This window comes from Sciurus vulgaris (assembly GCF_902686455.1).
Source record: "Sciurus vulgaris genome assembly, chromosome: 1".
NCBI classification, from domain to species: Eukaryota; Metazoa; Chordata; class Mammalia; order Rodentia; family Sciuridae; genus Sciurus; species Sciurus vulgaris.
Genome location: NC_136461.1, coordinates 8202052 through 8226138, shown reverse-complemented (window position 1 = coordinate 8226138; position 24087 = coordinate 8202052). Strand labels below are relative to the sequence as shown.

General features: G+C 55.1%; 2 protein-coding genes across 6 annotated transcripts in view; one reads left to right on the top strand and one right to left on the bottom strand.

Moving 5' to 3' along the window:
* Window positions 1-5075: 5075 nt before the first annotated feature.
* NPPA (natriuretic peptide A) lies at window positions 5076-6818 on the top strand. The gene is made up of 3 exons (XM_079129652.1): window positions 5076-5469; window positions 5591-5917; window positions 6437-6818. The coding sequence occupies exons 1-3, from the start codon at window positions 5269-5271 to the stop codon at window positions 6446-6448; spliced, it is 540 nt and encodes a 179-aa protein (XP_078985778.1). The 5' UTR covers window positions 5076-5268; the 3' UTR covers window positions 6449-6818.
* A 2851-nt stretch (window positions 6819-9669) lies between these two features.
* The window catches only part of CLCN6 (chloride voltage-gated channel 6), a 29120-nt gene continuing 14702 nt past the window's right edge, over window positions 9670-24087 (bottom strand). For 3 of the 5 annotated variants that reach the window (XM_079103256.1, XM_079103257.1, XM_079103259.1), the window contains exons 10-23: window positions 23609-23741; window positions 22931-23044; window positions 22492-22658; window positions 21792-21918; window positions 19231-19357; window positions 18863-19016; window positions 18576-18735; window positions 18383-18489; window positions 17253-17439; window positions 15963-16120; window positions 15704-15860; window positions 13653-13760; window positions 13438-13563; window positions 10631-11552 (exon numbers count right to left, since the gene is read on the bottom strand). In XM_079103256.1, coding sequence (XP_078959382.1) covers window positions 11472-11552; window positions 13438-13563; window positions 13653-13760; window positions 15704-15860; window positions 15963-16120; window positions 17253-17439; window positions 18383-18489; window positions 18576-18735; window positions 18863-19016; window positions 19231-19357; window positions 21792-21918; window positions 22492-22658; window positions 22931-23044; window positions 23609-23741 — 1906 coding nt within the window. In that variant the 3' untranslated portion in view covers window positions 10631-11471. Of the gene's footprint in view, window positions 9768-10630; window positions 11553-13437; window positions 13564-13652; window positions 13761-15703; window positions 15861-15962; window positions 16121-17252; window positions 17440-18382; window positions 18490-18575; window positions 18736-18862; window positions 19017-19230; window positions 19358-21791; window positions 21919-22491; window positions 22659-22930; window positions 23045-23608; window positions 23742-24087 lie in introns of those variants that run through there. The other 2 variants (XM_079103258.1, XM_079103260.1) reach the window with 2 other exon arrangements.

Sequence of the window (24087 nt, the reverse complement as noted above, 5' to 3'; positions counted from 1 at the left end):
TGTCCTCCCTGGGGCAGCTCTGACCCTGCTGAGAAAGGCTCCTGGCGGGGGAAGACACTGCAGGTCCAGGTCTGAGCCACTGTGTGAGCTCGGCCATTGGTCTTCCTTCCTGCTTCGGCTCAGCCTTCTGTCCTCTCTCTAGAATTGTCCACCCACTGCCTTGTCTTAGAGGATCAGTCCTAGTCCACGAAGTGACCCACTTCCCCCCTGGGGTCAGGGGTCAGCCCCACACAGCTGGGTGACCTAAAAATGCAGCCTGTATCTGCCCTGGGAGCCTGGCTCCTGCCCCATCCCTGCCCAACCTGCAGCCTGGCCTCGCCGCTCGGGCCCACTGGCCCTGCTTCCAACAGCGGCCCTGCATGCCTCCACCTGAGGACGGCCTCTGCGCCAGGGGCATACCTGGCTGCCCTGGAGCAGACGGGAAATGCTGGGGAGCTGCCCTGAGCTGGAGCGGCTGGCTGCCCTTGGCCTTTAAGGCCCAGCTCCCTCCGCTCACGGGGACTCAGGTTTCCCAGGTTCAGTGCTCTCCGTAGGGAGGGGCGGTCACCCCCTGCCCACGGTTGCTTATGTGGTCTCTGATGGCCTACTCTTCCTGTGCCACCGCTCCACGCTCCTGCTGGCGTTTCCAGGGACTGTTTCCAAAACAAGCCATTTATGTTTGAATCCTTGTCCCAAGTTCAGGAGAACCCACACTAAGACGTGCCCAAGCGATTAAACCTTCTTCAGGCCCCTCCCGGGACGACTCCCGCCCTTGGAATCTGCCTCCACTCTGTTCCCTGGCCAGACCACCCTGGCAGGCACCACGCCCCCTGGTTCCGTCCTTGGACGTCTCCTGCTTGTGAGCTCCACGTCCCGTCCACGCTGGCTGTCCCCCCAGCTTCCTACCAGGCCCGTCCACTTTGGGCGCCCCTTCGTTTCTCTCTGCAGAACCTCTGTGTTTCAGCCAGAGGGTGACTCCCTCTCTCTGTGGGGTCCCCTGGGCAGGCAAGGTACAATCGGGGGCATTCGGTGTATTTGGGGGACCTGGGTAGAGGAGGCACTGAAGGCAAACGCATTGATTAAGTTGTTCAGAAGATATTATCTAAAGATTGGCGTGTGCCCACTCAGGCCTGTGCTGGGACAGTGTCCCGAAGCCGCCTCACCTGCTGGGCCGGCCAGCACCTCCCAATGCAGCTGTGACCAAGGTGGACGTGGTGCTCACCGTGGGCAGCTGCACCCTGAACCCATACAAAATGCCCACATACGCGGCACCACCTGGCAAGCACAGCTTGTCCCACAAGCCATGAGAGGACCTGGAGTCTGGTCCACAGCCGCGGCCGGAAGGAACTGAGCCTTGGGGTGGCACTTTGGCCAGTGAGAGACAGAAGCTGGGAAAACTCTACAGATAAGTGCTCACCAAGGGGTGAAGCGTGCCCCCCAAATACAGAACTCCTAACCCCCAGGCCCTCAGAATGTGACCTCATTTGAAAATAGGGTCCTTATGGAGTAATTAGTTAATAAGAGGTCACACTGGTGGAGGCCGGACTCCTGAGACAGCACGACTGGTGTCCTCATCGAGGACGTGCAGGGACACCGGCGGGGAGGCAGCCAGACTGGAGGGCCATAGCCACAAGCCGAGGACTTCCAGGGACGGCCACCAGAACGGAGAAGAGGAGAGGAGGAAGAAAGGACTTCCTTACGGGTTTCACAGGGAGCAGGGCCTGGCAACACCCAATTTCCGACCTCCAACCTCCAGAACTGTGGGCCACACGTTCCTGTCCCTTGAAGCCCACCGTTTGTGGTGCAGTCCCGGGAGACTGGGGCAGCGCCAGCCTCCGGTGCTCTCCTGACGCTGGGGAGCTGTTCTCTGTGAACTCGGCAGGAGCCCAGTGTGACCACCCCCCGTGGTTGGCTGTGTCACATGCCAGCTTGTGTTTGCTCTCCCTTCTTCCCTGCCTGTGTGGGCAGCTTTAGATGGTTCCCACAGACCTCTGCCCCTGGTTCCCAGGCCCTGGGGCTGTGCCAGAGGCCTTCTGTGATGAAGCCACCCTGGGCTTTGGCTTCCAAGCTTCTCCTCTCTCTCCTGAAGGAAGTCCCGTTACTTCTCTTTGGACTTCCCACAGGGTAAGGAACTGACATCTCCAGCCAGCAGCCAGGCAGCAAGGACCTGTGGATCTCAGACCTGACAGCAGATCCTCCCCCAGGCAGGCCTGGCAATGCCCACAGCCCCAGAAACATCTTCATTGTGGCCTGTGAGACCTTGAGCTAGAGGCACCAGCCAAGTGGGTTCTCATCCTGATCCACAACCATTGAGCATCAGTTAGTAGGTGGGTCGCTCTAAGCTGCCAGGGTTTGGGCCTGCTTGTTACTGCAACAATGGTTAACTGATACATTACCTCACTTCCCTTTCCACCTCACTCTGCTTCCCCTGGGGTTGGTACCCCCACAAAGCTTCAGCAAGTGAACTTTTGCATTGGGCTTTATTTTCCAGGGAATCTGTCCCTAACTTTCAGCCCCTGGTGTCCTCCATATTGTACCAAAGAAACAGAACGTTGGTTTTAAAGTGAGTAATGTCCACTCCTAGATGTGCAACAGTGCCCTGCCGGTTTCTCCCAAGTGGGGCTTCTGCCTTACACCACTGCAGTCTTACAGAATCAGGTCACCAATGTGATGGGTTCTCCTGCCAGTTCTGCACGTGTGTGGCATTGCTGGGACCTGAAGATTCCCTGCAGCAGCACACGGCATTCCCAGGGAGAACCGCGAAACCAAACTCCAGGCCAGGAACTAGAGAGACCCAGATTCTGGATTCTGTACCCACTGGCCACGTTCCTTCCACTATTTGATGGAGACAAACTCTTTCCGGAGTAAAGGAAGGCCCAGCTCTGACCTTCCAGCTGGAGGGGCGGCAGGGTGGCAATGGGCCTGACCCTCTGTGCCTGTAGCTCTTCTTCCTCTCACTCCTAAGGTCGCCTCCCGATAGCCTATGAGGTACTAGTGTCTTCCCACAGACCCCCTGAAGTTGAGCAGGGACAGGGGTGTGAAGAGGAACTTTGTGTCAACGTATTTCCCACTTCAGGTTCAAATCAAGGCTGCATTAGAATTTGGGGGGATGCTGGTGAGGACTGGGTCTCACCTGGCTCTGGTGATGTAGGAGAAAATTCTGGTTCTACAAAATGCCTTAGGGACAGCCCAGTGGAATATCCTTTTCCTTGTTCTTTCCCTCCCCAGTAAAAACCCCGGATAATAGAAGAAACTCGGCAAATGATGCTCATGTCCCATTCCAGTTTCTCTGGAAGAAGAAAATTGACTTTGATAAAGGAAGGTGGGTGAATTCTGAAATTCTCTTTCCAGACGCTTACTTTCCAGACCTCTGCTCTCCTGGGGCCACCTAGGGGCCTCGGACATGGTTCAGGAGAGGGGCGCCTTGTCTCTCAGAGGGCAAGCCATTGCCATAGTGCCTTTCTTTCTGGAAGTCTCCACCTGCATCAAAGGCCTGTCTCAAAGAGCATCTCCAGGAAATGCACTGTGTGACGCACGCAGCAAGGAGCCTGAGTCCCCCAGCGCGGCTGGCTGTATGCTGAATCCCTTTTGCTAATAATAACCCTGTGCAGAGTAATTAAGCTGTGAGCACATTCCAGGGGCGCATCGGGATGGATTTTTGGCCACACATCTCCTACTCAGAATTGCACCAATTTCAGATTTCAAGACGCCCAAACCCTCAAGATGGCTGAAGAGGTCCCTGTTTCCTTCCATCTTAGAATACTATCCCCTCGGGCTTCTCTTGTGACCTCTGGCCATTTACTGTCCTGATGTCCTGCCTCATGGCTGCCTAACGGCTTCTCCTTCTGGACAACCAAGGGATCAGCACAGCTGCAGGTGGACCTGGCCAGGGTGAACCTGGTCATTCGACACGCAAATCCAGAGCTTCCCAGTAGTCGAAGGCACAGGCGGGTGGGATGTTGGTCATGTGATCGGATGTGGCCCTTTCCTTGTGACGGTCAGAAAGGAGAGAGCATCAAGCACACAGCTGCAGGGCAGGGGAGGTGGGGCTCTGCTCTAGGCATCCTCAGGGAATTCTCCCGCAGGGCACAGCGCGGTGAGAACGTGAAAACTTGTCAGCCCTGGGCTTCTGTGCCGAAATTTTGTCCCTCTGTAAATGGGAACAATAATACCCACCTCCGGGGGGGGCTTGAAAATGAGGTGGTCGCCCGCGGCCCTCAGCATGTGATGGTTCGAGGCCACCACCTCGACCAGCCCGCTGCTTCAAAGCATCTCCTCTGACCTCCACAACTGCTCTGAGATGTGGGAGGGGCTGGCTTTCAATTTTCTTCGCTTTTTTTGATGGGGGAGGGGGTACTAGGGATTGAACTCAGGGGCACTGGACCACTGAGCCACATCCCCAGTCCTATTTTGTATTTTATTTAGAGACCGGGTCTCACTGAGTGGGCCTGCTCGCTGTGGCTGCTCTCCTGCTTCAAACAGTCCGAGTTCCTGTGAGCAGCAAGGTGGAGATGGAAATGGAGCCTCCTCCAGGCCGGGCCCCCTCACACCTGGGAGGGGCGCTGGGGGTGCGTGAGGGAGGAGCAGCTCCCGAGAGGACAGGTGTGCTCCCCCCACTGAGCTTGAATTCTTAGAAACTTCATCCCGTTTGCTTCTCAGGTGACCTAATACTCCAAAAATTACTCCTTTTCACCTGACCCCTGAGAAGGACGCCCAGGGAGAGGGCACCGGTCCGCAGCCAGAGGTCTACCCGCCCACGAGCCGATGAATCAGGTGTGGAGCCAGCTGGAGCAACTGCACTCCCTGGGCCCCAGCCTCTGGCCGCCTGCCACCGCCTCCTCTCCCGCCCTTATTTGGAGCCCCTGACAGCTGAGCCACAAACAGACAGGGGGAGTTGGGCACTGGCCAGCCGTCAGTCACCCTCTGCTTCCCTGCGTGGGTCCCGTTGCTGAGGAGAAAGAATCCCAGGCCGGGCCGGCGGTAAGATAACCAAGGACTCCTTTTTGCTCTTCTCACACCTTTGAAGTGGGGGCCTCTTGAGGCCAATCAGCAAGAATGTGGCTCATGCAGCTGAGGATCTGGGGGGGCTGCTGGAGCTGCTCAAGGCTCAGGGGCTGTGACAAGCTCTGCTGAACTGATAACTTTAAAAGGGCATCTTCGGCTGGTTCCTCACTCCGCCACTTTATCGCTGCAAGTGACAGAATGGGGAGGTTCTATCCCTCCTGCGTGCTCAGACAGCGAGGGGGCTATAAAAACAGAAGGCGCTGGGCAGCCAGGAGACAGTGACGGATGAAGGCCAAGAAAGGGAAGCCAGAGAGAAGAGAGAAGACGCAGCAAGCTCCTGATTGCTCCTTTTCCACTGCCAGCATGGGCTCCTTCTCCACCATCACCGTGGGCCTCCTCCTCTTCCTGGTGTTCCAGCTTCCAGGCCAAATGGGAGCTAACCCTGTGTACAGTGCCTTGTCCAGCACGGACCTGGTGGAGTTCAAGGTAGGGCCAGGAGGGGGTTGCAGCCTGGAGTCAGGGGGCTCTCTGGTCCTGGGCCCATTCTTTCTGATGCTCCCCAAGTCAATGAGACCTCTCCCTCCCCTTGTATTTTCCTTTTGTGAAGAATTTGCTAGACCACTTGGAGGAGAAGATGCCTTTAGAAGATGAGGTTGTGCCCCCGCAAGTCCTGAGCGAGCAGAATGATGAACCAGGGGCAGCTCTCAGCCCCCTCCCCGATGTGCCTTCCTGGACCGGGGAGGTCAACCCAGCCCAGAGAGAGGGGGCTGCCCTGGGCCGGGGCCCCTGGGACTCCTCTGATCGATCTGCCCTCTTGAAAAGCAAGCTGAGGGCCCTGCTGGCCGCCCCGCGGAGCCTGCGGAGGTCCAGCTGCTTTGGGGGCAGGATGGACAGGATTGGAGCCCAGAGTGGACTGGGCTGCAACAGCTTTCGGGTAAGAGGAACTGGGGCTGGGAGCAGGGCGGAAAGAAAATGGTGGCCGTGTTGCCCTTGAAATTCTCTGAAGGAACATAGCAGGGGACATCTGCAGGAAGGGGACCAGGGTGGAGAGGATTCCTTCTGAGACTTCTGCCCCAATTTGGGGGTGCCCCATAAGTCTCAGAACAATGTCATCACACTTAGCTGCAGCCTGCTGAAAAAATGCTTTTTAAAAAAGTTACTACCACAACATTGAAAAATTAAAATAGGGGGTCAAATCATCTTTGATCTGCTTAATTGGCAATTCATGTTCCCCCTGGAACTACAGGATCCTGCAGTGACACCATCAATGTCCAAGTGACATTGACAAGGATTGCTCCTCTGAGCTCTATGAAACTTAGAGGTCATCAGGCTGGAGGGGGTGCGGGGGAGAAGTGGCTGCCCAGAGGTCAAGTTAAGAGGTTTGACACTGTCCTATGAAGCTGACCCTCCAGGAGTGCCAAGTCAACAAGCCGCCATGTTTTTCTCTTTGTAGTACCGAAGATAACAGCCAGGGAGGAAAAGCAGCCAGGCCCCAGGCGGACTGCAGGAGACCCTCGTCCTGGGGGGGTCTCTCCCCAAGTTTGGTCTCATCTCATTGCCATTGAGTTGTGATGAGCACCCTGTTGGAGATCAAACTTCCTGTCGACATTTCTCACACTTGATGCTAAATATACATCAAGTGGTTTAGCCGTGGCTACTGCCGCTCCCACCCCACGCATCCCGGTCAACCCCACTGCTACTGAAAGCCTTGCGCAACCAATAAAGTTCAGCACCATGGACAGAAGCCAAGCGCCGGGGTTGTGATTTCTTTGTTTTAGGGAGAAAGACTGAGCCCCGTCCTCCACCCTTTACCCTTCGTCAGAGATAAGAATGCTATTTCTTTCTTCCTCTTTGACCCTCCTTACTTTTGGTGAGCAGTGGGGACCTCAAACTTCAGCTCCCGACTTGCTCTGCCTTTTCAACAGCCTCAGCCCCAGAACCCGAAAAGCCTGAAAGCCTTAAGACTGAAAGGGCACTTCCTTTAATTTTCTCCAGATTCATTCATTGTTTATTAAAGAGAAAATTCACAAACATCTCCACTTTATTTCCTGGCTACAGCTAATGAAGCTGTCCTCAACAGACAATATTTACGTTCCTCGTGCTTATGGGTTACACAGTTTTTGTTTTGTTTAGGGCACATTTAGGGAGCGAGGCTATTGGCTAAGTTTCCTCTGATTCATTTAAGAGTTAGCTGCTGCAATCAAGCAAATTGCACTTCTAGTTTGGCGGAGTTGGCTGAGCGCTGGGTTTAACAGCTGAGCAAAGTGAAGACAGGTCTGCCATGCGGAGAGGCTGTGGGTTTGTGTGCCTTTTGTGAACTACCCCAGCATTTGAAAAACAGCCACCATCTTTCTCTGTTCAGGCCCAAGGTGCCTGGACTTCTAGATGGTCCCAGGGTGGAAGCTACTGGGGAAAATGCAGTGTTTCTGTATCTACATCTGAAAAGGGTCTTGACACAAGTTCACCCAAAACAGGGAGGGTGCTCCTCCTGGCTGCACACCTGTCCCCCCAGCCACCCACCCTCCTCTGCAGTCTGATACTCCGACGCCCCCTCACCCACACGCTTGCCTCTCTGGGCTTATTTCTGCTGTTCCCCCAAGCCGGGCTGCCTGCTGCCAGGTCCTCCCAAGCATGTGCTACTCACCCTTGAGGCTCACTGCAGAGGCCACTTCTTCCCTGACACCATGTGCCAGTAGGCCTGAGTCTTTGTACAAAGGCCTTTTGTGACCATTATGCAGGGACTGACTGTGACCGTAAGCTGTGACTGAGCGCCCAGAGGGGAACGCCTGCAGCACTCCCATTTCAATGCTCCTTGACTGGTGGCCAAGTTGTCTTGGTCCTGTACAGAAACTGGGAAGAGGAAACCAAGCCAATGGGCCCCTGGTGGAGGCCAGGGGAGGCCCACCGTGAGCAGCGCAAGAGCCAAAGTTGAGGGAAGACCTAATCGGGTCCAAAATTCTCCTTTTTTGGACTTCAGATATGGAAGGGCAGAGAACCAAGAGGCATGGAGTGACCTGCGAGGACAAACAGGAGAGGCGGAGCCAAGTGCTCTCCAAGCTCGACTCTGGAGGGAGAGGGTAGTACCCTCCAGAGGTGCCGCCCAGTGAGGGGCTCTCGCTGACTGGAACTGACCCAAAGTGACACACACGGCAGGAAGTCTCTGGAACTTGGAGGGAGCATGGGGACAGGTGCAGGGGCCAGACGGGGCAGGCTTTGGTGGCAGGGTGACTTGAGGCAGGATGTGGAGAGAGTTCTTGCAAAAAGAAAAGCAAGGTTACTGAGAGCAGGACGGGGGTGACATCCACCGACGCCGAGCTGACGTCGTCCCTCTGGGTGGACGGTCACCACCGACGCCCAGCTGACGTCGTCCCTCTGGGTGGACGGTCACCACCGACGCCGAGCTGACGTCGCTCCTCTGGGTGGATGCTGGGGAGTCTGTGTGCACAAGTCCCTAAACACGAGGCTGGCAGGAGACCCCGTTCCCTGACGTTCCCTGATGGCGGTCCTGTTCCTTGTTGGTGCAGCAGCCGCTGCCAGAGAACAGGATTTTCACAGAAGGAAGAGATGAGTTCCCGGGTGGACTGGTGTTCACGTGAGGGAGACGGCAGTGTCCTGGTGATGTGCACAGGGCCCAGGGGAACAAGCTCCTGCTTACTGAGGCAGCGGCTGACCGAGCCAGGGGAGCGGCCCGCCGTGGGCGATGAGGCTGCTGGGCAGCCACAGGAGCTGCACGGCTGAGGTCGCCTGCCCACACTGACATACTGGCCTTTTAGAAAGAGAGAGAATCGACTCAAAGCTAGGTACCCCTGGAAAGAAAGAACACCACGGAGCCAAGGCTAAAGGAGACAGGCAGACGTTTTATTCTGACATGTTACAGTTACCATGAGAACTTCCGAGTTCCGAAAATTCAAATAAAAATAGAATTTTACAAATTAAAAAAAATACAATTTATATACACAGTGGAATTAGCTAACGTTACCTTGTAAACCAACAGTGCAAACAGAGGAGGCGGCTGGGGGCGCCCAAGGTCAGCAGGGGCTGAGGCAGCACTGCACAGCGATACTGAGGGCCAAGTGGCCTTTCCTGAAGCCTCTTTGTCACTGGGGACGTGTCAGCACACAATCCTGCATCAGAACTGTCATGCTGTCATCTGGGCCAAGCAAGAGTCCATTCCAGCCAGGAGCTGTTAAACAGGTTGTGGGTAGAGATCCCCAAATGGGCAAAATTCCCAGTTCGGACTGGAGACCTGTTGCCCCGATTGCCTCACTGGGGAGCCCCAAACACCATACCAGAGGTGAAACAAGAAGAGCCCCTCTAGTGACCCAACGCCCTCTGCGGATGCTCTATCCAGGTGCCAGAGCTCTGGGCGAGGTGGGTGACAGGGCTGGTTAACAGTGAGGTGCCGAGGGCACTGGTTTCTACTGCGTGGAAATCGAAGGAGCAAGGCTTATGATTATTGGTCACGAGTGGAGAAGTTGTCATCTTTGGGTTTCTCTGGGAGGGCAGGTGCAGACGGAGGAGCACAGGAGGCCACACGCTTTTAGGGAGCCTGGGCGCGGGGCCTCCTCAGTGCCCTCGGCTGGCTCAGGGCGAGGGAGGCGCTTGCACCCTACTCCCTAATTCTGGGTAAAACTGACCTACGAACAACTCGGTGTGCACAGGGATGAAGTCCAACAACTGCACCAGGGCAGCCCAGCCCTGAGCCAGGGCTCTCCATGTGCGGCAGGGAGAAGGGGCGAGGGTCCTCCAATAGGCGGTGACTTCATCCTCCCATCTCAGGCCACCTGCTTAATAAAACTGGTTCTTAGAGGAAGAAACAATGTGGTCAAGCTCTGGACAGCACAGGACGAGGTCCCAGCCAGATGAAAAGCGCTCTGAGCTCCTGAACCAGTCGCTGGGAGTATTGCCCAGTGCACAAGTCAGTGCGTCCAAAGAAGCTGCAAAACGGAGACGTAGCATCATTTTGGTCAACAGGATAAGCAGACGGGAGACAAGAGGGCCACAGGCCATGGTCAGTTGAAAAAGACCCTGAAGCCACTCGTACACACGGAATAATTCTCTAGGATGTGCTGGACGTGAGACCCAGCCTGGCCAAGCCAGAAGTGACTCCATGCCCTCGCCGCAGGAAGCCAGGCCTGGGACACTGATGCCCTCAGATACTTTCATGGTTTAAAAAACACGAACTGCAAACGAATGTCATCTGGAGTCCCAAAGAACAGGTGCTAGAGGGACACCTGAGGGGACCCAGATGCTGAAAGACACCTGGAAGCTGAAGGAAGAGGTGCCAACACCCCTACCCAGATGCTCACTTCGAGAGTCTGTTCAGAAAGGACTGAGAGCCCGGAGGAAGAACCTGCAGGCAGAGCAGCCGGGTGGGGCACTTCCCCTGGTCACCGCTGAAGCCTTCAGGCACCTGCAGGCCGGAAGCCCCACCGCTGCAGGGCAGCAGAACCTGCTGGGACTCCTATCTCTGAGCCCCTCAGCAGGGTGGGGAGGCTGGCAGCAGGGGAGTGAGGGGACCGTGAAGGGGAGATCCCCCCTTGCAAGAAGCCACCTGCTTTCTCCGCACAGGTACGTCTGCGTGACTGCGGCTCAGGCTGGACTTGTCACCTCCCCAGGGCTCCAGGAAGACATTTTGTCTGGGGAGCCCTGGTTTGGGCTGGGGCTGTCACACCGGGAAGATGGAGATAAAAATTCAGAAAGTCTAGTCAACTATGAAGATGAAAGGATCGGGGACGGATCGGGGGACAAATGTGACCGGGGAGGCCTGGAGCAATTTGTAAATGGAGAGACAGGGTGGTGTCAGTCTGCCCCTGTGGCTGGATTCAGCGTCTGCAGATGTGGTGGGATGGCAAGGCTCTGTGCTCCCAGAGGGCGGTGGTTCTCGGGAGAGTCAAGCCACAGGGGCGAGAGCAGAAGCGCCTGCTCATTCCTGAGGAGCACAGGGCTCTCTTAAGATGACTGCAGAAAACATCAGGTGACGAGTCCCAACAAAGGTGGCCTCTTGAACATGGGGAAATTTCTTGGTGCCCAATTCCTAAACTTAGCAATGAACCTGATTTTGCAATTGGCATCTTCAGTGTGCTCTTGGCCCAAGTCCCTCCCAGAAGGGTTAAGGCCGGGCTCTCTTCCTGGGCTCTCCAGGAAAGCAATGTGGGGCAGGAAACTGCTCCAAGTGACCCCTCGGGGTCCAACCTGACTTCCACCTTCCACCTCCAGTCACGGATCTCTCAGGGGCCGAGGCAGGCCTGTGCCAACACAGGCAGGGACACAGGGAGCAGGAAAGAGGAAGGAACTGGCTGAGGAAGTTAGGAAAGTCCAACTCTTAGGGTTCAACATCATCCCCAGGATCTCTGACCAGCAAAGCGTTCCACAAGGCCAGGTTCTGAGCAGGTGGGTGACTGGGAACCCTGTGCCCTGGAACAGCCCCGGCCGGCTGTGGCAGCCCGAGTGTGAGCGAGGGGGCTGGTGGTGGCTGTAGGCAGGTGTCAGAGGGTCTGGTAGTGCTGCCGCAGGCGGGCCTGCAGAAACTCGTAGGTCAGGTTGTGCCGTGTGATGATGCCGACGATCTAGGACAAGGAGAAAGACCCATGTCACCTGCAGGAGGAAACCCACGGCCAGCACAGCTGCCCAGTGTGTCTGTCACAGGACATAGGAGGAGACAGAATCAGTGCCTGGACAGTGCAGGGCCAGACAGGAGAGGATCAGAACAGCCACTTCACAGGCTTCCTATGTAAAAAAAATACAGGCAGCTAACCAGGCCTCACGAACTCAGGGGACTAAAGTAGCTCCAAAGAGGGTTTTGGCTGGGCCAGCTAACGTCTGAACTGGTCAGTCTTCATTTAGTGCATGTATTGCTTTCTGGTGCTGGGGACGAAGCCCAGGCCCCTCAGAGGCTAAGAGCTACTCTACCATCCAGCTGCAGCTAGGCTGGTATGTCCTGACCAGGGCACGGGCCAGAGCCCTGTCAGTTCCCACCGTGCCTGCCTGCTTCACTGGCATGTGCAAGAGGCAGGGACCTGGATGGCTCCTGAGCCCAAGGCCCCTGCTACACTATGTAATCACCGCCTTGCAGATGTACCTACAGGACCCATTTTTCATGATCCCTTACAGCCGTGCCCCATGTCACTAATAGTGAGTATCCCAAAGTCACTGAAAACTCTGCTGGAACTAGTTAATGGAATTAGCAGTTACCTTTCAAGAAACACAGCTCATCCCCTGTAATGAAACCTGCGGGACTGGCTCGGAGCATGCCCTCCTCCAGCATCGTCCCTGGAGGGCAATTTGGCCACATATCCTGAAAGCTCCAAGGGGGAGGACTGCTGTAGCGAGACTTACTGAATATCCAACAGAGAGGACACAGAATGGGACAGCCACACTACAGCACCATCAAGGCACCGTGCAAGCTGTGATCCCAGTGACTCAGGAAGCTGAGGCGGGAGAATTACAAGTTTAAGACCAGCCTGGGCAACTTAGTGAGACCCTCTCTCAAATAAAATAAAGCAGGCTGGGATGTGGCCCAGTGACTGAGCACTTGCTTAGCATGTGTGAGGCCCTCGGTTCAACCCTCAGTCCTGACAAAAAGAGTAACACCATACACAGGTGGATGGTTTCTGCCCTGGAAAATACTGAGTGACAGATCAGGCTACTGTACGGATGACCAGCGACTCCACTTTCACCAAGACTTAACACATAACCTCCCTCTAGTCTTGCAGAAAAACTGAAGGGCTGTGTGTTGTCATGGTGATGCTGCTGCAGGGATGAGGGCTTGGTTTTGGTTTTTTTTGATCATCTGTTTTCCTTCTTTTTCTAAAATGAAATTACAATAACTGTACAATAAGAAAAAAATGAAGTTCTAAAAAGAAGTAACAGAAGAACTTGTGGCAATAATTACGAGGTGTGGTATCTTTAAAACTCTCCAAGTATTTTGCTTGAAAGTCTCTCATTAAATGCTACCAAGCACCATCCCAGGAGGGGATGTGAGGAACACAAAGTGCCCCCACGGGCCTGGCCAGCAGTGAGGCAGGCTGTGACACGCTGGTGCCATCTGCTGGTCACATGGGCAGAGGCTCATCTGCACTAGAGGGAGGGAAAAAGGTTCCAAGGCCCTAGAACTTGGCCAACCCTCCCCTACACTGGAGGCTGAGGCACGAGGATGTGACAAGTTGGAGGTCAGCCTGGGCAACCTAGGGAGACGGTGTCTCAAAAATAACGAGGACTGGAAATGTGCTGAGGGGTAGAGCACTTGCCTAGCATGTGTGAGATTCTGGATTCAATCCCATGCACAGGTGAACATTTATCATCCTGTGGTTCAACAATAATCCATGGTTTTCCTTTGGATTCTTTGGGGTCCTTGGGAGAGCTGCTGAGGTCCGAGAAACCTCTCTGTGAAGTGAGCCACCAGCCTGGGAGTCACAGAGGCAGGGGCACCCACGCCCCCTCACCAGGACTCACCTCTCCCACTGCGTTCACCACCGGCAAGTGGCGCAGACCCATTGTCCTGAACAGGTTGAAGACTTGGGAGACGTGGGTGTTGGGGGACACAGTGAACGGTGAAGGGTTCATGTATGGGGTGACATCCTGCAGAAGAGACAGTAAGAGTCACTCACAGCCTGGAAGGCCAACGCGTCGCTCCAGGCAGGGCAGGCCCCGACGGACAGCCCCCTCACCACGATCATCCGGGGATTCAGCAGTGTCAGGTCCAGGTCGTGGATGTCGGGGTACCGCGGGTAATCCTCGGCCATCTCGGCGTAGGAAAGGCGCGGCTGGCTGGCACTCTGCAATTCCCACCAGGACACCATCTTTGCACCAGGGCTGGCAGGGTCACACTTGCAGCCCTCCCGCTTCATGCCCACATCTAAGCCACACCCTGCCAGGGGAGGTGGCACAGAGCCTGGGCAGCAGCAAGCGCTCTGGAGGCACACAGCCTGATCCAGAGCCAGTTCTCAGCTGGTCCTGACTGGGTCACCCTGAGCAAGGCTCCTAACCTCTCTGATGTCCTTTTCTTTCGCTATAAGATACAAACAGGTTCTTCTGAGTTGACTTGAGAAAGGTGCTAATGAGTAGCAGTTGTAGATTGAACTATATTCCCTCCAATGACGTGGCTAAGTGCTACACCCTAGGCCTTCTGAAGCACCTTACTGGAAACAGGGTCTGTGCAGATGTAATCAAGTTAAGATGAGGTTATTCTACCAGACATGGTGACGCATGTCTGTAATCCCTGCAACTCAGGAGGCTGAGGCAGGAGATTCCAAGTTCAAATCCAGCCTCAGCAACTTAGCGAGGCCCTAAGCAACTTAGTGAGACCCTGTTTCAAAATTTAAAAAAATACATAAAAAAAGCTGGGGACCTGGTTCAGTGTTTAAGCACCCCTGGGTTCAATCCCTGGTACCAAAGGGGAAAAAAAAAGATGTCACTCTGGATTAGGACAGGTCCTGAGTCCAATGGCAGATGTCCTCACAAACTGGGGAGAGGGTACAAAAAGAATGCCATGTGACCACAGAGGTAAAACCGGAGCAGTGTGTCTACCGTTCCAAGGACTCTGGCAGCACCAGGAGCTGGTGGTGGCTGTCTTCTGGGGCCTTCAGGGACAGCATGACCTGACAACACGTGGACTATGTATTTCTGACCTTGACCTCTGAAAGAAACCTGCTGCTTCCAGGCACTGGGTTTATGGCCGTTTGCTCCGATAGCCACGAGACAGTCATGTAAGCCATCTGTTCCCTCTGGGCCTTCCCTCAATTCTTAGTCACTGCAAAGGGGCCACAGCCTCGGTCACTGCTCTCGCCTGGTGTGACCTGCTTCCCCAACTCCTCTCTCAGTACCTTCACCTTACACACAGCTGTCCCCACAGAATGACCTACTGCCCATTGGGCAACCTCTGAGTCCTGCGTTTTCTCCGGCTGGGCCAGTGCAGGCCCAATAGGACCTGGCCTGTGTCTCCCCTTCCATCTTCCTTGCCAGGTTGGTGCCTCACCCTCCACCCAGGGCCCTTGCTGCTCTGCCCCATAGGAATTGCTCTTCAGAAACCTGTCAGAACTCAAGACAGCTTCAGTCTGTCCCCTCATGACCCCGCCCAAGAAAGTCACCCTGGAAACGAAGTCTCAGGGCGACTTTCTTGGTCTCTTCCACAAAGAAAGTGTGTGTGATGGAATGGTCTCAGGCAGCACAGGGGCCACTTGGAACAATACATCCCAAAAAACCAAATGAAAGAAAAGAAATAAAACCCCGCAGAACAGTAAGAATGGTGATTCTTTTGAAGATACACTTAAGAAAGTTCTCCCATGCACCTATAATCCCAGCAACTCAGGAGCCTGAAGCAGGAGGATCACAATTTTGAGGCCACCTCAGCAACTCAGTGAGACCCTTAGCAACTGAATGAAACCCTCATTCAAAATAAAAAATAAAAGGGCTGGGGACTTGGCTCAGTGGTAGAGCACCCTGGGTTCAGTCCTCAGTACCAGAAAAAAAGAAAGGCCAGTCTCAGCAGAAATCCCAGCATGCTGCACAGCAGCCTACAGGCTGACCAGGAGGCCTGGACAGGCAGAGCAGCAAGAGGCGGTGAGTGGAGGGAGCACTTCCCGTGCCTGGGAGGCAGCTGCGGGGGCTCGACTGCTCGGGCTGCGACAGGGGACGCTGGGTGCTCAGCCTCACTGTCCCTCAGGCACAGGGCCGCGTCTGACCGGCCAGCCGCCGAATCCTGGGCCTACCAGAGACTCACCGACTGACTCTCAGAATAGCAGACGCCTCGGACCAGCAGGGTGACGAGCTGGGAGCGCAGGATGAGGCCGTGGAAGGTGAGTGGGCGGAAGCGCTCCTCCATGGTCCAGTCTTCGCTCGGGGACTGGTCAGGGTATAGGTTGGGGTAGGGAGTGTATCTGTTACACAAAAACCAGACGCTGCCTAGCACACCCTCAGCAAGGCCGCGCCTCCCGCCCGCCCACCTGGAGCAGCTGCAGCAGCCGGCCCGGCGGCCTCACCTCCGGTCCAGCATCTGCTGCAGCAGGTCCTCCTTCTCGGCAGGCTCCTCGGGGGCCACGTGCTCATCGCACACATTGCGCAGCTCGCTGGACGGGTAGGACTTCATGGACTGGCTCCGCCTGCGCTGCTCGCCGGCCCGGGTGAGGATGCTGGACTTCTGTGGACGGGGAGCGGGGACAGTGACAGGCGCCTACAGGGAGGCCACCACACAGCAGCATTCGCAGGGCCCAGGGACCTGGGAACACCTGAAAACACACCCGTCGCAGGACCGCAGGGGCTCACTGACTCCTGGCCTGTGATTCTCGGGCTGAGTCCTGGCACCGGGCCGTGGACCCTGCGGCCGTGAAGCCCGCGGCCGTGAGGAGCCTGTTTGTCCTTCCTTCGTGGTGCTGGGGGTGGCGCCAGGGCCCGGGCGTGCTCGGCAAGTGCTCCACCACTGGGCTGCACCCCAGGCCTTGGCCCCGTGGCTTCTGCTGCCCAACATCCCTCCCCCTTGGATTCAGGAAGAACACCTCAGTTTTCCAGAGGGGACCCACCCCAATCCCACATCTTGTCTTGGAGGGACTAACAGATAAGCTACCCTCCCGAAGTCACCAAAGCCAAGCAGGGGACACACAGACCATGTGAGGCTGCGGGACCTGCCCTCTCCTTGGAGTTTGAGTTGGGAGGAACCCATGGAGACGCCCGTTCCTCCTGGGACCTTGAAGGGCATCGTGAGGCTCTGTGCTGCCATTCCCAGAGCACGTGGCTCAGCCCTCCAGCCAGTCGTGACACTCAAGGGATTCCTTTTCCTGCTCTACATAGGTCAGAGTCCTTTTCCATGACTGGCAACCCTAGACCCCATGCCAAAACTTGTGCACAGTAAATAAAGAACAGTGAAACTTGATAACTGAAAAGAAGATCTGGCTGGGTGCGGTGGCACATGCCTATATTGCAGTGACTCGAGAGGCTAAGGCAGGAGGATTGCAAGTTCAAGGCTAATCTCAACAACTTAGCAAGACCCTAAGTAACTTAGTGAGACCCTGTCTCAAAATTAAAAATAAAAAGGGCTGAGGATGTGGCTCAGTGGTATTGTGCCCCTGGGTTCAATCCCCACCCCAAAACCAAAACCAAACCAAAACAAAGAATGATCGCACACCTCATGGTCGGAGAAAGTGCACCTGTACTGCCAAACCTGCTCTGCTGCAGGCGGAGACCATGTGGGCTTCCCCCAGGTCCATCCCTGCTGGGGATGCGGCAGCACCAGAGTGTGGACACCGAGGACCCTTCCTCTTGCTCTTTCCCCTTACCTTGAACTTGATGTTGTTACTGATGAGCTGGTTGCCCTTCATGAACTCCTTCTCGTTGCCCCGGTTCTCTGTGACCACTGGGAAGGCGTGGTGGACGGTGGTGCGCAGGATGCTGACCAGAGACTGGATGCGTGTGTGCGGGTACACGTAGGTCAGGTTGGGCTCCATGACGTCACTGGCTCTCAGCCTGGGGAGGCAGGAGCAGTCCAGCCTCAGGAGAGCCCGCAGCCCCTGCAGCATGCAGTGATGGACAGCACGGCTCTCCATCGCTGCCTGGGCCACTGGAGGCCTCTCTTCTGAACCATCCCCAGGAGTTCCTCGACCCCAGTTCATTCCACCGTTTCACATGCTGCTCCCATACACGGAATGAACTCTGACCCTGGACTAGTGGGCCTTTGTTCAACCCTTGCCTCGACACCAATGTCCCTTAACACCAACCCTGCTGGCTGCTGGGGGCTGGCCATGCCCTGCTTGGCACTCCACTGCACAGTCCACATGTTGCTACTGAATCACTGCTATGCTGGAATTTAAAAAGACACCTTTAGTGGGCTGGGGTTGTGGCTCAGTGGTGGAGTGCTTGCCTAGCATGTGTGAGGTACTGAGTTTGATTCTCAGCATCACATATAAATAAGTGAATAAGCTACAAGTCCATCAACAACTAAAAATATATACAAAAATAATTTTATAAAAAAATTTAAAAATTAAAAAGCTACCTTTCAGCTAGGTGCAATGATTTACGCCTGTGATCCCAACTATTCTGGAGGCTGAGACAGGAGGATCACAAGTTCAAGGCCAGCCTGGGCAACTAAGTCAAATCTTGTCTCTAATTTGAAACAAGAGGCTGGGGATATAGCTCAGTGGTAGAACATCCCTAGCCCCTCTGGATTCAATCCCCAGTACTGGGGGTGGAGGTCAAGTCACACTTGATTGCCCCTTTAGCTCAGGGAGAGAAACCACAGCCCACAGCTCATATCCAGTCTTGCTACTCATTTATACGGCATCTGCAGCTGTTTTCCTGCTATAACAGAACAGCTGGGGGCTGTGACGAAGATGTATAAAGCTGAAAATATTTGCGACATGGCCCGTTACAGAAATGGCTTGCTGACCCCTGTATCAGCCCACAGCCTTACTTGTCCATTTCCACCTCTGTTTCCCATTCCAGTAGTGGCACGCCGCGTAGGCCCACGTGGATGTCATAAATGCCCTTATTGAAAAAGTCCCCTGTCCACTTGGCCACCTGAAACACACAGCAGAGACCTGAAAATGAGCCCTTCAGGGTGCATTTGGCCCTGAGCCTGAAAGGGGCTGAAGGGAAGTGCTCACCATCAGGGTGATCATAATGGGAAGTCCATACGTGATCTCGTTGGTGGACTCGATCAGGATGACCGTAAGACTGATGGTCATCCGGACGACCCCACCCAAGAAAGCCGAAGCGCCGATCAGGGCAAAGGTCCCTGAATATATGTGGCCCAATCCAATGTAGCTGGTGAAGAAAGAAACAGAGAGTAAGGCTTAGACTCCCATCGGTGTCGGGGACGGAGGGGTGCCGGGAGACCCCAGCCTGCACACTCCTGCACGTGGACCTCACACACACGCACACGCACACATACCTTTTCAGGACATTGGCAACTAAACGTCCAAAGGCAGCTCCGCACAGCAGAGAAGGCACGAAAAGGCCACTTGGAACAGAAATGCCATAAGTCCAACATGCAAGCAGGAAGTACAGGACGAAGAACAGGCCCAGGGTGATGGGGCTGAAAGTCCCTGCAATGCAAAAACCAACCCGAGTCCCACAAGCAGACACCTGCCGCGGCCCAGCGGACAGTCCCAGCGCCCCCAGGTCCCTCCGCCCCACCCCATTCGCCTTCCAGCACTGGAGGCAGAAGTCTTCAATCTGTGACATTACGAAGGAAGCGTCCTGTCCCTCTCAGAATGCAGAGCAAGCCTGGCATCCTGGGAGTGGGCAGCAGACACTCACCATCCTGGTGGAAGAGCTGGAGGATGGCAGACTCTTGGGGATTGAAGAAGAGCGTAGCCATGTCATTGTAGGTGTCATTGGGACAAAAAAATGTCTTGATACTTGAATTCACATCTTCTGATGTGACCTAAGAAGCAGGAACCCAAGAGTCAACACGAGGGCACCCGCAGGGCCCTCCTGAGCCTTCGAGTGCAGTGGCGCCAGCGAGTTTGAGTCTGGTGAAAGCTCTGCCTGCAAAACCTGACTGACACCCCAGATCCAATGACTGCCATGCTGAATCCTCCGGGCTCTCAAAGAACCACGATGGGGGCCTTTGTTCGACTGCGCTCCCCACCAGCACCGTGGCTCACCGTGGACTCGGCTCTGCTTCCTCTCTGGTGCTGCTTTTGTAGGTGACAGTGCTAGAAGCCAGGCCCAAGAGCCCTGACCTAGAGCCCAACTCTGATCCCGAGTGGAAAAAGCCTTTGCTCTGGATTTTCTGCAAAAGGAACCCAGCCTGACCTGAGGCTGAAGGCAGAAATCGTGCTCCGGCTGCCTCTCCACCTGACCCCAGCTGGATAACAGAACCCAGATGGGAAACCAGGTCACTTCTCCACATCCCAGCTCTCTCGTCTCGCCTTCATTTGTGCGGGAGGAAGAGATTCTGGTGCCACCTGACTTACTAGAGGGGAGGGTCTGTGGAGCATGACGTCTCTGGTGTTCTAACTACCACTACAGGGGAAGTGCCTGGCACCTGTTGCTGTCCACCCAGACAGGGGGTCACTACAGGGTTAATAAAGGGTGTGTGTTCTCCCGCATTCAGTTCCGTCCAGGACGCTACAAAGATGCTCCGTGTGGAAGTTCACATAACACAGGGATGGGCTGTACAATCCCACCAGGTGCCAACAGCTCCTCCTACTGGCAGAGCTTAGCATAGGGGAAGTGTGTGTGGAGCATGCAGTGGACAAGCCAAGGTGACAGCTTAGTAACTGACACACGCAGTGCTTTGCAGGTCGAGTCTGGAGGAACACTGGTCCTGAAGGCTCTCTGGAGAAAGTTCTGCGATCAACTGCACTGAGAGGCACCACAGCACTTCTTAGAAACCAACGTGTCTGCTAAGCAGGGCAGGCTCCAAATCAGACAGTTGCCTCTAACTGCTGCTCCAGGGAAGCTATTTCACCTTGTGAAAGTTCGCCTTCCTCATTTATTGCACAGGAATACCACCTACTCTCATGCTATGTATTACTAGCTGAGGGATCTTGGTCAAAACCTCACAGTTCTCCCATCTGCAAAAGGGAATAATATTATTAGCGTGGTGGTGGTAAGGATGTGATCAGGCTTGTAAAATGGCATGGAATATCTGGCACACAGTAATGTGCTAAACTTTCACAATACTTATTAGAATGCCACAGGCCCTAAGAAGCCCTGTATTAACCCATTATGTCCCATCATCTTATATATAGGACACCTCCAAAAATCCATAGATGTTAATAAGATACCTATAAAATTGCTCAATTTAAGATTTTATAGGTTTCCTATATATAGGATGATGAGACAACAGCTTAAAGAAACTTATTTAGTTCTGGTTAACCCATTTGACCACTAAATGCTTTCTTGTTTCTGAATCATATATCAATGTTATATAACCACACCGTGAAAACCACTGTCTGGTAAGGAGGTAGCCCTGGGATTAATGAGTGACAGGGGCCAGCCAGCTTCACCGTAGGAGCCAGAGGGCAAGCACTGTGGACTGCCAGTCACATGTGGTCTCTGTGGCACCTTCTCCTTTTCCAACTCTTATCCTGGGGTTGCACAGACAAGCAGTTCCAAGGGCCAGACGTGGTGCATGGGCCTTAGTTTGCTGACCCTGCAACTAATACAGTCTAGGCCTTTCTGGACTGTTCCTGGGGACCCTCCCAGGCACCCCCATTTGAGACAAGGGACCCCGAGAGGCTCTGAGAGATTCAAGTGGCTGCTTAGGAGCAACAAGAGGGCACAGTGAGGAGCAGGCTCACTGTGTCCAGCACAGAGGCCACACCCCACTGGAGTGGACTAAAAGTAGAGGGAAGAGCAAACTCCCACCCAAGTCCTCAGGGAAGGGCTCTGGAAAATGCCAACCACCCCTAAAGAGGGGAAAGAAAGACCAACAGGGTGCATGCCAGTATGTGCACTCGAGCCAACAGGACCGGGTGTCTGAAGAGCTAGGATCGTGGTTCACTCTGACGCAGACATCCCTCATCCCTATGCCAGAAGGACCCATTCCACGAAGGTGAGGCAGTGGGCGAGGAGGCCCTGGACCTGGGGTCCCTGAGAGGAAGTGGCGTGCCCTGGGGCTCGGGAGGCTGCCCGGCCAGCTTCTTACGCTTGTTTCCTAGAGAGGAGCCTCCTCTGGGTCGCTGGTGAAGGCGAGGGCAGAGGCATCTGGCCCACGTCCTCTCTCAGGTAAAAAGACTTTCCCATGTCTCCTAGCAATCTGCTGCAGGTGTGGAGTGACAAGCCTGTACACACGTGAGCGCTAAACAGGCATGTTTCTGGATCCTTCTTTGTAGACACAGGACAAAGGCAGCAGGAGCACAGGTTACCTGGAGCTGGAAGGAGCCATTACCCACTTGACTCGAAGAGGACATCTGTCGGCACTCTCCTAACACCATCGAGGCCACGGACACCACCACGGTGGTCACCAGGGACACCAAGAGGCTCTCCAAGACCCTAGGAGGCAGAGCACAGCTGCCACAATACAATAAAGAACCTGGCCTGCAGAGCCCACCACACGCTGCCCACTGCCCCCGTCCCCAGAGGAAATGCACAGCAGCCCCCAGTCCATCCACAAGTGCACGCCGGCACATACATGCGTACAAACATGCTACAGATATGCCAGCAATTTGAACATAAAAAAATGGGTGTTCGATGCAGTGGGCTGTTGGCCACATCCCGTCGCTTTGAGGAACTCAACAGTTTCCCACACTGAGTCCTGGGGCAAGAGCATCTTACAACAACCAGCCCCCTAGCAGGGCCACACTGAGCCTCCTGAGTCCTATCCTGTGTGCTAGTGATGCGTCAGTAGAGGGTGGGCATCAGTCAGTGCCCTGGACATCCACTAAGCCGACTCAGCCCCATCTGATGAGAGGGCAGATTTACGACCTTGTTTACATTCTCAGTCTTAAATGAGAAACCAAAGCTGGTGTGGGAAGCAGGGTGTGGGCATGTGACGTCTCCCTCAGGACGGGTGGCCCGGCCCACAGGAACTCAGGGAGCCACGACAGGGGAGGCAACTGCAGATACCTGACAAGCTTAGGTTTCGGGTGCACGTTGCGCATACGGTACTTTGCAAGCCTCTTGTTCAGACAGTTGAACGTGGCTCCCAGGAGGCCCCCAATGACCCCCATCACGACGAAGAAACCCAAATCCATAGCTGTCCAGAGATGACATTTTTTATCAGAGTCAGAGCACTGAGAGAAGGGGGGAGGGAGGGAGAGAGAAAAACCAGAGCAGCCATGAGCACAGGAAGGAGAGAAGAGGAGAAGACAGAAACAGAGCCGGGGCTGCCTTCCCTTCTGGAAGAGCAGAGCCGAGCCGGAATCCTGCCCTCTGCGAGCACAGGCATGTGCGGAGACTCAAGGGCCGAGGGGGCCGCTAGAAGGCCTACTTCTCTCTGGTCCTTTGCTTAAGAGCAAGCTTCATGGGTCAAGTAGGAAATCCTGGGAGTAAGGACAAGACATACCTTAAACTCGCCAAAGTTCAGCAATCCCGGGAGCTGGAAGGAACCCCAGCTTCCAAACTGAATCCCAGAACGGAAGAAGTTGAGGGTGAAGGTGGCGGACATGGAGCAAAAGAGCTAGGGGACGGGGACAAAAACCAAGAACACTCAATGGCACCAGGTCCTGCTTTCTCCGGGACAGTTCCTCCTAAAACCCAAGGCCTACCAGAGACCTGCAAAACCGGGGCTGGGATTCAGGGGTCTGGAAACCACTGTCCAACTCAAGGGGGAATAATTAAAATCATTACTAACTAAGAACTTGTCACTTGACCAGTCTATCATGGGAGCCCATTTGTTTAGAGCCTCCTAGGACTGGATTCTGAGCCAACAGGGAAGGTGGGCATGGGGGACAAACATGCCACCTGGAGCAGGAGATGGGCTCAAGGGCCGCCCCCAGACCGCCCACCTTCAGTGTCAGCCTCTACACCTGCCGGGTCAGAGGTTCGTGACGAGAGGGCAGCAGCATGTGATGTGGGCTCACTGGGGTGGGAAGCACAGGTGGGGAAAGTATATTCTGGCTGCTGCAGCAGAGGAAGCTTAGAGCGAGTGACACTCTAGCCCCATCCAAATGACTATATTAAGAGGTCCAGTGTGATCTGGGGTGTGCTCAGGCCTGGGTGGCTTCAGTGACAGCCTGCTCACCACTTTCCATGTGAGTCCCTGGTTCCAGAAGGACGAACCCTCCTCCAGACTGAACAAGGTGCCCCCTATTGGGGCCCCGAAAGCTGCAGCAACTCCAGCAGCCGCCCCGGCTGACACAAAGTCTCGCTTGTCTCTGAGGAGAGAAGAGAGAGAGAGAAGGTTTATCCGAGAAGGCAGGGCCCAGAGGCCGCTTCCCTGCCTTATCTAAGAACACTTCCTCATTTCCCTCATTCCGCCTTCCTCAGCCGTGACCAGTCAGGACCAGGGAAGGCCGGTCTCTGGCTGCCGGTGGGGCAGCAGCTGCGGTCTGCCAGTGAGATGAGCACTGCCTGTGTCAAGCTCCCTCCGTGCGGGGCCTCCACCTGGGAACAGGAGCCCCGGCAGACTCGGGAGTCACCACCCCAGCTCAGAGGGCAGAAATTCCCAGCAGCTGGCACTGAGCGACGTTCCCACTAGAGCTTTCCAGAAAACCACGGCAT